General features: G+C 42.0%; 1 protein-coding gene across 1 annotated transcript in view; it reads left to right on the forward strand.

Annotated features, from left to right (window-relative positions):
* LOC115147123 (interleukin-6 receptor subunit beta-like) overlaps positions 1-17,927 on the forward strand; it is a 56,325-nt gene that overhangs the window by 15,603 nt on the left and 22,795 nt on the right. The window contains exons 4-11 of the mRNA XM_029689137.2: positions 1,351-1,492; positions 1,678-1,832; positions 1,922-2,076; positions 2,499-2,658; positions 2,846-2,928; positions 7,082-7,319; positions 17,151-17,351; positions 17,542-17,643. Coding sequence (XP_029544997.2) covers positions 1,351-1,492; positions 1,678-1,832; positions 1,922-2,076; positions 2,499-2,658; positions 2,846-2,928; positions 7,082-7,319; positions 17,151-17,351; positions 17,542-17,643 — 1,236 coding nt within the window. The remainder of the gene's footprint in view (positions 1-1,350; positions 1,493-1,677; positions 1,833-1,921; positions 2,077-2,498; positions 2,659-2,845; positions 2,929-7,081; positions 7,320-17,150; positions 17,352-17,541; positions 17,644-17,927) is intronic.

Consider the following 17,927-nt stretch of genomic DNA (forward strand, 5'->3'; position numbering starts at 1 on the left):
TCATTGCTTAAAACAGGTGTTTTGATGCCAGTGGTTGCATTAATTTGGTCATTCTATCGCATCCCACAACTGTCCCAGACTATTTTAGGAATATTACTTTGCATAGAATAGGTCAACGTTTGTACTATGGGGGATAGTAGATTGACGTAGGCCAGTGTTTTTGCTGTTCATTAGGCCTACTACTCATCTTGTTGGCTGACGAAAAGTAAATGTGGACAGTTCTTCCAGTATCTTCAATATGCACCTCGGAACTGGATAAGGACGCGTGCAGTTGTGTCCCCGGTGTGTCTATCTTCACTTGTAGCCTGTGAGAAAGACCCGATCACGTGACGGATAGCCATGTGAGTGAGAGGTGCTTCGGAGCGTGCAGGGAGAAGGGAATAATAATTATTACATTCAGCCTAAGGGCACAATGGCCACTGACTGAAAAAGGCCTGGATTTTTGAAGGGGGCATTACTGCCACACAAAGGGGATACCGCCGGGATATTCAAGGCATTGTCAAGTGCTTGTCAAATTGTGAATGAGAGACTGATGAAGTGTGTACAGCCTGCACTAAAAACTAAGCAGAGCTCATGCCTTTCATGCAACTTTTTTCAAATCCTCATTTGAGTCGCATCATGCAGCATTATACTATATTTAAAATGAAAACATAGAGCCCAACATATGTATCACAACTAAAGTTACAGAAATAATTCTAAATTAAGCATATAGAAGTACTTGTTTCTTTAACCACTCAACACAGAATAGCCGCATGAGCGCCCTACTTCAAATCGTTTGTGGAAAATATAATTTCTATTTTATTCAGCTATGTTCAATTGTATTCTTCATACTGTTAAATTCTAAGAAAATATTGTTTAATAAATGAACTATTGTAGCCCACAGCCATATGGTATAGCCAGATCAGGGCCTAACATAAGGACAACTGAGAGTATGCTATTCTGTTCTTCTGAAAATAGACTACATTTTGTTCCTATCATGGTTCTTTAGACCTGTCTAAAATAAATAATGGATTTATTGTGAAGTTGTAGGCTATATTATATGGATGTATTAGACTTAAATTAGACTTGATTTGATGTTCAGGTACCACTTGCCATGTGGAAGCAGAGAGAACAGTCTGTGGCTGGAGTCTTTAACAATTTTCCGGTCTTTCATGGTCACACTGAATAACCCTAAAGCTTTCTCAGTGTCAGGTTTGGGTTCAATTCAGTTTTCAATTGAGGAAGTGAATTTCAATTTACTTCCTGAATCGAAATGAGTTTTGACCCTATCCTGCTCAGTGCAGTAGGTACATAGCCGTTGGTATGTTTCTCTGACATGAAATAATGGCAGCTGTTTGGTTTATTGGTCAGATCCCCCTGAGAAGCCTGTGAATCTGTCCTGCATGGCTGTCCAGTCTGGCCGAAAGATTTCCTCCAACGTCACGTGCACATGGCAGCCTGGGACAAGAGACGAAATTCTGAAAACCACTTATACCTTGTTTGGCAGTCTAATGTGAGTGTCATACATAAGGTTAGATACATGGTGAATACCAACATTATTTTTTAAATCGGTGAATGGAAAACCTGGCTTCAGTTCTGAGAACCCCTAAATATCAAGGTTCTTAGATAGTGTATGTGATTTGTTAATTACTGATTTCTGATCGATTAACAATGTAGATCGTTGTTGTGTTTATTCAGTGTCTCAAATAAGAGCAGCAAAGCTCACAGAAGCAGTGGATACATCGACTTCGGCACCTTTCCAAGCTTCATGCAACTTGCTATGTGGGTAGAAGTTGAAAACAAGTTGGGGAAGGTTCGATCTGACATTCTGGATATATATGCTGCTGATTTGGGTAGGTGGAGTGCAATGTATTTTCTGATTGCCCTTGAGGTTATTACAATGATTATCACCTCCCCCATAATGGTTTGTCCTGTTTTGCAGTGAAAACGAATCCCCCATCAGATGTCAATATTCTTTCCGAGAATAACTTTTCCAGGACTCTCTTAGTGAGTTGGAAGCACCCTATCCATGTAACCTATGTTACGCTGAAATACAACATCAGGTTCTGCACTGTGGGCTCTGGAGACTGGACTGAGGTAAATAGACACAATCACAATACATGTTAAAAGGATATTCTTTAGACCTCAGAAGTAGACTAATGTTGATATGTCCCGTGCCATTTGTTGTAACCTCAATCCCAAAATGAAAGGATAAGCATCATATCATTTCCTGGTAAAGGGATATGGTATGATCTACACAACCGATGGCATTGGGTGTGTATGGCATGGGCTTGACGTTCGACTTGTTATAAGGTGTGTAAACATCTGGCAAATGTTGGAGTGAAATCTCTCTTTAATGTTAAAAGCCATCTATCCTATCCTTATTCTGATAGGTGTTATCAACAGTGAATCAAACATTCTACTTGTATTGTTGGTGTTGCAAATTCACTGTAATATGGCACATTGTTGCCCTCTCGACTCCATTTGTCATTCTATCCATTTAATTGACTCTCTTTTAGGTACCCCCAAATGACACTGAAAGCTACAAGGAGTCTTTCCGTCTTCAGTACCTCAAGCCGGACACGGAGTATGTAGTGCAGGTGCGATGCATTCATCATAGGGGCTATGGCTATTGGAGTGACTGGAGCGCTAACTCTACCGCCAGGACCCCAGAGGACAGTGAGTAGCCATGACAACAAGCATATAGCATTCTATTGTGTTTCATTTAGCATGTTAAGCTGTAGAACTCATATGTGAAGTCAGTGTATGAGTGATTGTGATCCAGGTAGCTAGTCTATGGACGGCTCAGTTTGTCATATCTCAGATGGCTGAGTTATATCGATTTTTGGCTCTGTTCTTTGCCCAGAGCCTACAAGTAAGCCAGACCTATGGAGAGTCGTCATTCCCAGCCAAGTCAAAAGTGAGCGGAGAGTGCAAGTGATGTGTAAGGTAATGAAGGCCATACTGAAAATAGAGTGCCACAGTGATGTCTTCATAATACCCATAAAACGTAGTGGTCAAACACGGAAATGGTAGCAATAAAAAGAAATCGCCATCATTTTGGGTGTAGACCTCACCGTGAAATACTGACTTACAAGCTCTCACTGTGTGCGTTCCTATGAATGGAACAGTCCTCCACATGTTGGTAAGTATTGGGCCAGCAACCTTCACCTGTCAGCGACAACCGCTTTCACGGGCTCCTCATTTGTACAAATACAGAAGGTAACCCACTTCATTACTTTGATGACCCAACTGTGAAACATCATTTATGTAAACTGACATTTTGTTGCTTATTTCCTACTTTTTAGATGTGAAATAGAACTGTAAACTCAGCGTTCAGGTTGGTTCCACCAGGCTTATCATAATCGTGTGTGTGTGTGTGTGTGTGTGTGTGTGTGTGTGTGTGTGTGTGTGAGAGACCAGTATCTTTGAGGGGCTATGAGCTGATCTACGCTGCTTAATTTCTTGCCTTCTCACCAACGGTTGTCAATGGGGAGAACAGAATTTGGTATGTTTAGGCTGGCCTGGTAACTTCAACATAGAATAGGTGATATCTGACATAAACAGATACTAACTACCATTAGAAATAGGACAGTGACTGTATGTGTGTTCAAAGATACCTGTATGGAGCACGACTTGCCAGATGATGTGATGGAGTCCGGTGGGCTTGATGCTGATGTCTGAAATGGAGACACCTTGCCCTCAGCAATAAAATGTCACTTTATTGTCTTTTGATATTTATTGAATCAAATGGTACTATCAATGGACCTGTGTATTCTTCAAACATATCAGGGAACTCCTTTCTTAGGCTCCATGGGGTCCTGTACACCATATAGGAAGGTTTGATGACTGACATGTTCTGCAAGGTAGCCCCTGCCCCACCAGACGAAATGCTGATGGGTACAGTATATGTATTGGCGATGAAAGAAAAGTGTAATATTTGCACATTGTTATATTGCCAGAAAAGAATTTAAACAGTTATGTGAAAGATGGTTTATTCTCTGGAACTGTTACACTTGGAAGTTATCAAGACACTGATCTCACATCTGTAGTTATTGAACTTTAGCTGGACCCATGAGACGTACTGTCATACCCAGGATGGAGTGTCATGCACTCCACATCTGTAGTTATTGAACTTTAGCTGGACCCATGAGACGTACTGTCATACCCAGGATGGAGTGTCATGCACTCCACATTTGCTGCCACCTGACTGCACATGTCCTTAAACTGTATTATATAGATGGAAGGGACTTCATCCCCCACTGGAGAGTAGAAGACATAACCTCATCCAGAGAGTTAGACAGCCACATCCTTAGATTTGGGCAAGTAATACCACAGAAATGCCATTCTGGTCAGACAGCTGAAGTTGTACTCCAGACACAACTGATTTTGATTAGTTAGGTGAAGTGTAGGCATAGTCTTTAAGCACAATATATTTACAGCAGAAAATGTTTTGTGTTTGTAACATGAACATGTCCAATTATTATAATTTTTTTAGGTGATGTATTTACTCTCAAGGTGGGTGACGTTTGTCCACATTTAGCCCACACCTGTAGGCGTATTAGTTCTGGGATTTTGTCTCCCGGGAAAGATAAACAGCGGACATAAGGACAGACGAGACAAAACTAGCCAGTTTTAGAATTGTGTTGTAGGACAGCTTGAGCTGATTTTAAACTAGCAGTAGTTGATATTGTTTCCACAGTAACATGTATTTATATTTTGGTATTTGGTCTTTTTTTTAGGATTCCCATTAGTAGCTGCTCTTCCTGGGGTCCACATGAAACATGACATAATTTTTTTTCTTTTTACCTTTATTTAACCAGGCAAGTCAGTTAAGAACAAATTCTTATTTTCAATGACGGCCTAGGAACAGTGGGTTAACTGCCTGTTCAGGGGCAGAACGACAGATTTGTACCTTGTCAGCTCGGGGGTTTGAACTTGCAACCTTCCGGTTACTAGTCCAACGCTCTAACCACTAGGCTACCCTGCCGCCCCATAATACAGAACATTAATAGACATACAGTTGAAGTCGGAAGTTTACATACGTCTTTTAAAACTCGTTTTCAACCACTCCACAAATTTCTTGTTAACAAACTATAGTTTTGGCAAGTCAGTTAGGACATCTACTTTGTGCATGACACTGCATGTCATTTGTCCAACAATTGTTTACAGACCAATTATTTCACTTATAATTCACTGTATCACAATTCCAGTGGGTCAGAAGTTTACATACACTAAGTTGACTGTGCCTTTAAACAGCTTGGAAAATTCCAGAAAATGATGTCATGGCTTTAGAAGCTTCTGCTAATTGACATAATTTGAGTCAATTGGAGGTTTACCTGTGGATGTATTTCAAGGACTACCTTCAAACTCAGTGCCGCTTTGCTTGACATCATGAGAAAATCTAAAGATTTCAGCCAAGACCTCAGAAAACAATTGTAGACCACAAGTCTGGTTCATCCTTGAGAGCAATTTCCAAACGCCTGAAGGTATTGTTCATCTGTACAAACAAGAGTACGCAAGTATAAACTCCATGGGACCACGCAGCCGTCGTTCCACTCAGGAAGGAGACGTGTTCTGTCTCCTAGAGATGAACTTACTTTGGTGCGAAAAGTGCAAATCAATCCCAGAACAGCAGCAAAAGACCTTGTGAAGATGCTGGAGAAACAGGTACAATCTGTATTGGCCACCCATTCTATATCACAGTAAAACGAGGAATATATCGACATAACCTGAAAGGCCGCTCGGCAAAGAAGAAGCCACTGCTCCAAAACTGCCTTAAAAAAGCCAGACTATGGTTTGCAATTGCACATGGGGACAACACCATCCCAACTGTGAAGAACGGGGGTAGGAGCATCATGTTGTGGGGGTGCTTTGCTGCAGGAGGGACTGGTACACTTCACAAAATAATTGGCATCATGAGGCAGGAAAATTATGTGGATATATTGAACCAACATCTCAAGACGTCAGGAAGTTACACCTTGGACGCAGATGGGTCTTCCAAATGGACAATGACCCCAAGCATACTTCCAAATGGACAATGACCCCAAGCATACTTCCAAAGTTGTGGCAAAATGGCTTAAGGACAACAAAGTCAAGGTATTGGAGTGTCCATCACAAAGCCCTCAATCCTATAGACAATTTGTGGGCAGAACTGAAAAGGCATGTGCGAGCAAGGAGGCCTACAAACCTGACTCCGTTACAGCAGCTCTGTCATATGCCTTTTATACATAACACCTGACATGAAGTAAAGATTCAATTATTTATTAATCAATGCCACAAAACTGGGACATTGAAAAGAAACCATAATTACATTGTGAGAGCGCACAGATTTTTCTGCTTTTCCATTATACAAATTGGACCAGCACAAATGACACAATGTAAACAGCATATTGTGATTTTTGGTGGGTGAGTTACAAACGAGTGATTCCTCACAAAACCCAGACATTAAAGGACTGGTTTTCACAAAATGTAATCCAAAACCCAGACATTAAAGGACTGGTTTTCACAAAATGTAATCCAAAACCCAGACATTAAAGGACTGGTTTTCACAAAATGTAATCCATTGAAGAAGTGTCCTTTGGGGAAGAAGGATTGTTAGCGTATACTGAACAAAGCCCTAATATATGGAAATAAAGACATGTATCTGTTGGTCACAGATACCATTAAAAACAAAAGTACCTTTGTGGATCAGAAAACCAGTCAGCATCTGGTATGACCACCATTGGCCTCATGCAGCGCGGCACTTCTCCTTCGTATAGAGTTGATCAGGCTGTTGATTGTGGAATGTTGTCCCACTCCTCTTCAAAGGACAGGTGAATATATTCATTAAAGTCACCATGTCTGAGAGAGATTTACATGGTTCTCAATACGTCACGCTAGCCCTATATGAAATACCTTATTTGAAAAGGTTATAAAATCCCACATTTTAAAGTGTATGGTGAAAAAATTATTGGAACCATTTCCGTGTGTGACAGCTAAGTTTTATGGGTATTACTGTATGACTCACACTGTGGTACTCTATACTACTGATGTATTATCCATATATGGCTTGAATAATAACAGGTGATTGGTTGTTGCCTTCTTCTTTTCCCTGCTACAGGATCCAGTGGAGTCCAATGGAAGGATACGGGGCTACAGCATCAAGATCCAAGATGGAAACTGGGAGACGGTGGCGGTCAATGACTCTGACCTGGATTCTAGGTCGCAAGAGAGGAAAATTATCCCCCTTTACCAGATTCCCTGGTCTGACAAAAGAAGAGGCCTCATTGAATTGAAGGCCTGGAATTCTGTTGGCGAGTCTCCCCAAGCGTCTTTGATCATCCCAAAATTGACACAAGGTATGTTGACACTATGCACTATACACTATGGTGTTACAATCTTACCAATGAAGTAAGATATACTGAACAAAAATATAAATGCAACAATTTCAAAGATTATAGTTACAGTTCATCAGTCAATTGAAATAAATGTATTAGGCCCTAATCTATGTATTTCACATGACTGGGAATACAGATATGCATCTGTTGGTAGGGGCATGGATCAAAAAACATTCAGTATCTGGTGTGACCACCATTTGCCTCATGCAGCGCAATACATCTCCTTTGCACAGATTTGATCAGGCTGTTGATTGTGGACTGTGGAATGTTGTCTTATTGCTGTGCGATGTTGCTGGATATTGGGGGGAACTGGAACACGCTGTCGTACACGTCAATCCAGAGCATCCCAAACATGCTCAATTGGTGACATGTCTGTTGAGTATGCAGAAAGTGGAAGAATTGGGACATTTTTAGCTTCCAGGAATTGTGTACAGATCCTTGCGACATTCGGGCCTTGCGTTATTTATTTTTATTTCACCTTTATTTAACCAGGTAGGCCAGTTGAGAACAAGTTCTCATTTACAACTGCGACCTGACCAAGATAGAGCAAAGCAGTGCGGCACAAACAACACAGGGTTACACATGGGATAAACAAACATTACAGTCAATAACACAATAGAAACGTCTACATACAGTGTGTGCAAATGTAGTAAGATTCGGGAGGTAAGGAAATATATAGGCCATAGTGGCTAAATAATTATAATTTAGCAATTAAACACTGGAGTGATAGATGTGCAGAAGATGAATGTACAAGTAGAGATACTGGGGTGCAAAGGAGCAATAATAAATAAAATAAATAAATAACAGTATGGGGAGGAGGTAGTTGGGTGGGCTATTTACAGATGGGTTATCTACAGGTGCAATGATCGGTAAGCTGCTCTGACAGCTGATGCTTAAAGTTAGTGAGGGAGATCTAAGTCTCCAGCTTCAGAGATTTTTGCAATTCGTTCCAGTCAGTGGCAGCAGAGAACTGGAAGGAAAGGCGGCCAAATGAGGAATTGGCTTTGGGGGTGACCAGTGAATCATACCTGCTGGAGCGCGTACTACGGGTGGGTGTTGCTATGGTTACCAGTGAGCTGAGATAAGGCGGGGCTTTACCTAGCAAAGACTTATAGATCACCTGGAGCCAGTGGGTTTTGGGACGAATATGAAGCGAGGGCCATCCAACGAGAGCATACAGGTCGCAGTGGTGGGTAGTATATGTGGCTTTGGTGACAAAACGGATGGCACTGTGATAGACTACATCCAATTTGCTGAGCAGAGTGTTGGAGGCTATTTTGTAAAGGACATCACCGAAGTCAAGTTTTACGAGGGTATGTTTGGCAGCATGAGTGAAAGATGCTTTGTTGCGAAATAGGAAGCCGATTCTAGATTTAATGCTGAAACATGAGGTGATGGCGGCGGATGAATGGCACGACAATGGGCCTCAGGATCTCGTCACGGTATCTCTGTAAGCTTTTCGTTTATATGGAACATTTCTGGGATCTCTTATTTCAGCTCGTGAAACATGGGATCAACACTTTACATGTTGCGTTTATGTTTGTTCAGTGCATATCGTCGCTCTCTGATGGAAATATCTCCAAAAAGGCCATTTTTCAGGAAGAGAAAGTTATCTCAACATTGATGGACACAGCATCACAAAAGTTCATAACGACTGCATTCTGGGTTAGATATTCCCACCTCACTAAACAATTGCTGTTTTACAACAACAAAAAATTATTGGGAGTTACGAGTGCATATTATATGTGGAGAACATGTCGCCCTTTTTGCTTTAATTCTCCAAGATTGTTTTATCATGTGAATAATTTATAGACTGTTCCGATGAACGGTACTTTACAATGGTTGCATTTGATATAATAACTCACTTCCTACCGTCAAGGCACACACACAGGGCTGTAGCCAAAGGCAACCACCCCCAAAATTCCTAATCCAACCAACAATATTTAACTTTATACAATGCATTCGGAAAGTATTCATTACATTTACATTACATTACATTTAAGTCATTTAGCAGACGCTCTTATCCAGAGCGACTTACAAATTGGTGCTTTCACCTTATGACATCCAGTGGAACAGCCACTTTACAATAGTGCATCTAGGTCTTTTAAGGGGGGTGAGAAGGATTACTTTATCCTATCCTATTCAGACCCCTGGACTATTTCCACATTTTGTTACATTACAACCTTCTAAAATTGATTTATATTGATTTTTCCCTCATCAAACTACACACTTCCTCCTAATGACTAAGCAAATGTATAAAATAAAACGATCACATTTACATAAGTATTCAGACCCTTTACTCAGTACTTTGCTGAAGCAATTTTGGCTGTGATTACTGTCTGAGGTCCTGAGCACTCTGGACCAGTTTTTCATCAAGGATCTCTCTGTACTTTGCTCTGCTCATCATTCCCTAGATCCTGACTAGTCTCCCAGTTCCTGCCGCTGAAAAACATTTTCACAGAATGATACTGCCACCACCATGCTTCACCATAGGGATGGTGCCAGGTTTCCTCCAAACATGATGCTTGGCATTCAGGCCAAAGAGTTCAATCTTGGTTTCATCAGACCAGAGAATCTTGTTTCTCATGGTCTGAGAGTCTTTAGGTGCCTTTTGGCAAACTCCATGCGGGCTGTCATGTACCTTTTACAGAGGAGTGGCTTCCGTCTGGCCACTCTACCATATCGGCCTGATTTGTGGAATGCTGCAATGATGGTTGTCCTTCTGGAATGCTCTCCCATCTCCACAGAGGAACTCTGGAGCTCTGTCAGTGACCTTCGGGTTCTTGGTCACCTCCCTGACTAAGGCCCATCTCCCACGATTGCTCAGTTTGGCCGGGCGGCCAGCTCTAGGAAGAGTCTTGGTGGTTCCATACTTCTTCCATTTTAAGAATGATGGAGGCCGCTGTGTTCTTGGGGACCTTCAATGCTGCAGATTTTTTTGGTACCCTTCCCCAGATTTGTGCCTCGACACAATCCTGTCTTAGAGCTCTATGGGAAATTCCTTCAACCTCATGGCTTGGGTTTTGCTGAATTTACCACAGGTGGACTCTGATCAAGTTGTACAAACATCAAGGATCAATGGAAACAGGATGCACCTGAACTCAATTTTGAGTCTCATAGAAAAGGGTCTGAGTACTTATGTAAATATTTATATGTAAAAATGTTTATACATTTTGCAAATATTTCCAAAAACCTGTTCTTGCTTTGTTGTTTTAGGATATTGTGTGTAGATTAGCTGAGTTTTTTTTGTATTTAATCAATTTTAGAATAAGGCTGTAACATAACAAATGTGGGAAAAGTCAAGGGGTCTGAGTACTTCCCGAAGGCACTGTAAACTCCATAAATAAAGTTGTGTAGTCATCTTTTATGAGTGTATAGAAGGTAAATGCTTGATCTGAATTAAAACCAGCCTGTCTGCTTACTTTACCCTTGCCTGACGACTCACCCTGAATTTAATTCGCTGCTCAAACCTATATCGCTACATACATTCAGTATGAATCTGCCATCCACAAGTCGTTTTTTGTAACTTCAAAATGAGGGGTATTATACAAAACAACAATCTTCATTTGGATCGTCTTTAACCAGAGTATCACATATATGGGCCAGCTCTGGCTCAACCCATCAGTTTCTGGGACCAATCAGTGGTCAGCTTTCTAGAAATTTTAGGGGAGGCAAATCCAGAGAAGAAACAAGATGAATTAAATCTCTCGACTGATCTTTGTGTGTACAAAAGCAGAATAATACCACTCTATCTTTGAAAACTGGACCATCCATTTCTTTGTGACGTAAAAGCTAGAGGATCAATAACTGTGATCAATGGTTGAAGTGTCTCTATCAGGCTACACATTGTGATAAGCCGATAAACCCCATTATGTTATACAGCCTATTCACCTTCAGTTGACTTTCAATAGCATTAATAAAAAGTGTATTTCACTGTCAAGTGCATCAGTGGAGGCTCCGTAGAGGAGGAAGGGGAGGACCATCCTCAGTGAATTTCATGAAAATAATGAAACATTAAAAAAGTTAACCTTTTTTGATAAAACTATACTAAATACGTCACCAAATAATTGATTAAAACGCACTGTTTTGCGATGGTCTAGAGTAGGCTCAACAGCACTCTGTAAGGTAGCACCATGGTGTAGCTGGAGGACAGCTAGTTTCTCTCCTCCTCTGGGTACATTGACTTCAATACAAAACCTACGAGGCTCGTGGTTCTCACCCCCCTTCCATAGGCATACACAGTAATTATGACAACTTCCAGATGACGTCCTCCTGGCAGCATGAATTGTCATGTTGTCCACTTGATCAAAGGATCAGAGAATTAATATAGTACTGAAAGCACCACATTTGCCAGTTCTTGCTGTGATGTGTTACCCCACTCTTTCACCAAGGCACCTGCAAGTTCCCTGACATTTCTGGGTGGAATGACCCTAGCCCTCACCCTCCAATCCAACAGATCCCAGATGTGCTCAATGGGATTGAGATCCGGGCTCTTCACTGGCCTTGACAGAGCACTGACATTCCTGTCTTGCAGGAAATCACGCACAGAATGAGCAGTATGGGTGGTGACATTGTCATGCTGGAGGGTCATGTAAGGATGAACCTGCAGGAAGGGTACCACATGAGGGAGGGGGATGTCTTCCCTGTAACGCACAGTGTTGAGATTGCCTGCAATGACTACAAGCTCAGTCCGATGATGCTGTGACACCCAGACCATGACTGACCCTCCACCTCTAAATCTATCCTGCTCCAGAGTACAGGCCTCGGTGTAACGCTCATTCCTTCGACGATAAACGTGAATCCAACCATCACCCCTGGTGAGACAAAACCGCAACTCGTCAGTCAAGAGCTCTTTTTTCCATTCCGGTCTGGTCCAGCGACGGTGGGTTTGTGCCCATAGGCGACGTTGTTGCCGGTGATGTCTGGTGAGGACCTGCCTTACAACAGGCCTACAAGCCCTTAGTCCAGCCTCTCTCAACCTATTGCAGACAGTTTGAGCACCGATGGAGGGATTGTGCATTTCTGGTGTAACTCAGGCAGTTGTTGTTGCCATCCTGTCCCTGTCCCACAGGTGTGATGTTTGGATGTACCGATCCTGTGCTGTGCCGATCCTGGGTGAACGGATAGTCTCTGCATGTGTGTTTCCAACCCTAAAGCATGGAGGACTAGGTGTTCTGGTGTGGGGGTGCTTTGCTGGTGACACTGTCTGTGATTTATTTAGAATTCAAGGCACACTTAACCAGCATGGCTACCACAGCATTCTGCAGCGATACGCCATCCCATCTGGTTTGGGCATAGTGGGACTATCATTTGTTTTTCAACAGGACAATGACCCAAAATACCTCCAGGCTGTGTAAGGGCTATTTGACCAAGAAGGAGAGTGATGGAGTGATGCATCAGATGACCTGGCCTCCACAATCACTTGACCTCAACCCAATTGAGATGGTTTGGGATGAGTCGGACAACAAAGTAAAGGAAAAGCAGCCAACAAGTGCTCAGAATATTTGGGAACTCCTTCAAGACTGTTGGAAAAGCATTCCAGTTGAAGCTTGTTGAGAGAATGTCAAGAGTCTGCAAATCTTTCATCAAAGCAAAGGGTGGCTATTTGAAGAATATCAAAATATAAAATATATTTGGATTTTTTTTTAACACTTTTTTGGTTACTACATGTTTCCATATGTTATTTCATAGTTTTGATATTTTCACCATTATTCTACAAATACAGAAAAACATTTATTTTTTTTGAAAAACCCTTGAATGAGTAGGTGTTCTAAAAATCTTCAACTGGCAGTGTATATCTACTCAAATTTCAATCGGCTGGCCTTATGTCCTGCTCAATAAATTAATACTGACCGAGTCTACACTCTCCTTGTACGCGAGAGACAGAGTACGTTTAGCCCAATGCCCTATCTCTTTAATTTCGATAATTGTCTGGATTGTGTACTAGCACTCAAAATGTAATCACTAAGCCTGGAAATTGAATAACTAATCCTACACCGACTATGTCAGAATAACAACACGACTGCAACCTCCATATCTTGTTTAAAACCCTTATGGTGTATAACATAATCTGGGTGTATAATTTAAACTGCTTTTCAGTTTCATATTGGCTGAATGCAACATGAAGGCCTCGTTCTATCTTAGATTCCTCGCACGGCGCATCAATATGTTGTGATGTTGGTACCATTAAATGTGATGAAAATGATTTTAACAAATCAATTCACTATGTTTAATGATAACATTTACATGAGCAACAACACCATGGAAAAATGTGTTTAAATCTGCACCAGCCCTAGACTCCATGATGAATCAGTGATACACAAATTGTCTTAATTATTTATTTACTAGCTTTAATAATCACACAGAATTACATAAACACCAACACAGGAGAGATTATACGTTGGTTACTAACACGATGTAATAAAAGGTTTCTAGTGGACTAAACCGATATGGCTTGTTACACAACGAAAGGGGGGAGAAGAAGAGACAAAGGAATTCAACTATCGTACATACAGTTGAATAATACGCTCAGTGTAAATATAGATATTTAGCACCCTAATAACAACCGCTCATTCGGATTTAGAAATGCAACACATATTTACGCTTGAATGTCTTTGTCGTCTTGCTCTGTTAAAAACACCTGTTCAGTTTGTGGAATCAGTCGACTGAAAGTGGTTGTCCACCAGAGGTCACCAAGTCCTTTGTAGTCATAGCTTCTTGGTGTCGGACTGTCTGATAGAACGTATCTTCCAGAGGTGTACCACACGGTGTTCAGCTGGCCTTATCCTTCACTCTGTTTAGAATAGATACCCTAGAGATACTTATAGTGGTGAGAGGAAATTGTTCTTTGTCTCTCGTCTTCGGTCAAGTTCCCTAGGCTAACAGTGCATAACCAGCTGCAGACGGACTGTTCCTGTGTAGTCTTCTTCTTCTTCTTCTTCTTCGAGAGAGAGTTTCAGACAGTCTCCACGTTTTCTGGTTTGGTAGAGATTTTCTTCTTCTCTGTTGAAAGTGTCAGAGTTTCTAACCATTTCGTACCTTTCAGCTCACGTGGACGGTCACGCTGGTCTAATGTAAAGTCTAACCATTTTACTCGTCCGGCTTACTGTCCATATACTGGTTTGTAGAGATTTCAACCATTTCAACATGTGGATGGTCCTTTCGTTCTCTGCTCTAATGTACATTTAGTTTGCGGCCCTTTTATGCCCTCGCCTTGGAGGGTGCTTCTATCACGTTGCCACAAGGTCTGTGCTCATGTGGTTACTGACTGGGTAAAACAATTCCCTCTAAAATCACATTCCATCTTCTCACAAATAGTTGCATATTTAATCATATAAGTTCCTCAACATTTCTATGTAAATCTGATAACTGGGATGTATACATTTGTAGAGTTACAGTTCTTTAGTTATACCGACCGTCCTTATAGACATCACAAACAACAAATTATTTGAAGTGATTATTGTTTCGAGCTCCATCAACCGTTTACCACATTATTTGTGTCAGGAATATTGCGTCATTATCCACTTTAGGATGTTGAAGTTTTGTTGTGAGGAATCTCCTTGTAACAAAAGGGTTCTTTAACAAATAATCTAAAGTAAAAAATTATAAAAAGTAACGTAATAACAATAACATATACAGGGGGTACCGGTACCGAGTCAATGTGGAGGCTATATACAGGGGGTACCAGTAGAGTCAATGTGGAGGCTATCTACAGGGGGTACCAGTACAGAGTCAATGTGGAGGGTATCTACAGGGGGTACCAGTACAGAGTCAATGTGGAGGCTATATACAGGGGGTACCAGTACAGAGTCAATGTGGAGGGTATATACAGGGGGTACCAGTACAGAGCCAATGTGGAGTCTATCTACAGGGGGTACCAGTACAGAGTCAATGTGGAGGCTATATATAGGGGGTACCGGTACCGAGTCAATGTGGAGGCTATATACAGGGGGTACCGGTACAGAGTCAATGTGGAGGCTATATACAGGGGGTACCAGTACAGAGTCAATCAATGTGGAGGCTATATACAGGGGGTGGAGGCTATATACAGGGGGTACAGAGTCAATGTGGAGACTATATACAGGGGGTGGACCGGTACCGAGTCAATGTGGAGACTATATACAGGGGGTACCGGTACAGAGTCAATGTGGAGGCTATCTACAGGGGGTACCAGTACAGAGTCAATGTGGAGACTATATACAGGGGGTACCAGGGGTACCAGAGTCAATGTGGAGGCTATATACTGGGGTACGGTACAGAGTCAATGTGGAGGCTATATACAGGGTGTTACGGTACAGAGTCAATGTGGAGACTATATACAGGGGGTACCAGTACAGAGTCAATGTGGAGGCTATATACAGGGGGTACCGGTACAGAGTCAATGTGGAGGCTATATACAGGGGGTACTATATACAGGGGGTACAGAGTCAGAGTCAATGTGGAGGCTATATACAGGGGGTACCAGTACAGAGTCAATGTGGAGACTATATACAGGGGGTACCAGTACAGAGTCAATGTGGAGGCTATATACAGGGGGTACCAGTACAGAGTCAATGTGGAGACTATATACAGGGGGTACAGAGTCAATGACTATATACAGGGGGGGAGGCTCTATACAGGGGGTACCGGTACAGAGTCAATATGGAGGCTATATACAGGGGTACCAGTACAGAGTCAATGTGGAGGCTATATACAGGGGTACCGGTACAGAGTCAATGTGGAGACTACATACAGGGGGTACCAGTACAGAGTCAATGTGGAGACTATATACAGGGGGTACCAGTACAGAGTCAATGTGGAGGCTATATACAGTCAATGGGGGCTATATACAGGGGGTACAGAGTCAATGTGGAGGCTATATACAGGGGTACCGGTACAGAGTCAATGTGGAGACTATATACAGGGGGTACAGAGTCAATATGGAGGCTATATACAGGGGGTACCGGTACAGAGTCAATGTGGAGACTATATACAGGGGTACCGGTACAGAGTCAATGTGAAGACTATATACAGGGGGTACAGAGTCAATGTGGAGACTATATACAGGGGGTACCGGTACAGAGTCAATGTGGAGACTATATACAGGGGGTACCAGTACAGAGTCAATGTGGAGACTATATACAGGGGGTACCAGTACAGAGTCAATGTGGAGGCTATATACAGGGGTACCAGTACAGAGTCAATGTGGAGACTATATACAGGGGTACCAGTACAGAGTCAATGTGGAGACTATATACAGGGGGTACCAGTACAGAGTCAATGTGGAGACTATATACAGGGGTACGGTACAGAGTCAATGTGGAGACTATATACAGGGGTACCGGTACAGAGTCAATGTGGAGACTATATACAGGGGGTACCGGTACAGAGTCAATGTGGAGGCTATATACAGGGGGTACCTGTACAGAGTCAATGTGGAGGATCTAGGTTTTACATTTAGATTTAAAGAAAATGTACAACTAAAGGGTGCATTTTTTTACTCCTCCCATTGACTTGCCAAACCCTGGTCTGGTCTGCCGTGTCTGCTTCACAAGCATTCCCAGAAATCTTGCAATGTTGTGCTTCTGGGTTTAGAAAGTGATATTATATTTATCTTATCCATCTAGCTAGCTTGGTTTAGCTCTGTTCATATATTTATACGAATGTGTGTCAGGAGCGACTACAGTATATTGATGTAAACGGTTCACTGATGTCATGTGTTCTGCATATTTGTGTTCTTAAAGCGTTGTAGTTTGGCATTGAGATGCTCATATCATGGTGTCACGTTGTATTTGTGTGTGCTGTGTATTTCAGAGCCCCCTTCGGTGGAATGGCTCAGCTGGTTTACCCAGCAGGGGAGGCTGTGGGTGAAATGGCAGCCCCCCAATGTGACGGCCACAGGGGAGCCCTACAGGTCCGAGGTGACGGAGTACATACTGGAGTGGGTGTCTGTCAGTGATGGCGCTATGGACTGGCAGAGAGAACGTAGGCATACTAGGATGGCAGCCATTAAAGGTAAGAAGGAGACACACATGCTATGTTTTTACTGAGTATTGTCTTGTAGTTTGGCTATAAACTCTTTGGTTGTCTTTCTGCTGGTTTTGATGACTCATCCCTAATGTTGACTATATTGGTAAACGGGTCACAGGGATCAAATAAATCCAAACGTTATTGTACTGACTTATGTCTAATGTTCCCAATCAAGGTAACCTTCAGAAGTTCAATCGCTACAATATATCTGTGTATCCCATGTACTCTGGGTGGACTGGGAAGCCATTGACCATAGCAGCCTTTCTGGAACAAGGAGGTAAGAAATAGTAGTAGTCACTGAACTACTGTAAAGTATACACAGTATTTGCTGTGTAATATACCTATAGTGGTGTTTTTTCCGGACACAGCTTAAGACTATTCCTGGACCAAATGTATTTTATTTTATTATTTGACCTTTATTTAACCAGGTAGGCTAGTTGAGAACAAGTTGTCATTTATAACTGCGACCTGGCCAAGATAAAGCAAAGCAGTGCGACACAAACAACCACACAGAGTTACACATGGAGTAAAACAAACATACAGAAAAAAAGTCTATGTACA

Source organism: Oncorhynchus nerka, linkage group LG19, assembly GCF_034236695.1.
Source record: "Oncorhynchus nerka isolate Pitt River linkage group LG19, Oner_Uvic_2.0, whole genome shotgun sequence".
Classification (NCBI taxonomy): Eukaryota; Metazoa; Chordata; class Actinopteri; order Salmoniformes; family Salmonidae; genus Oncorhynchus; species Oncorhynchus nerka.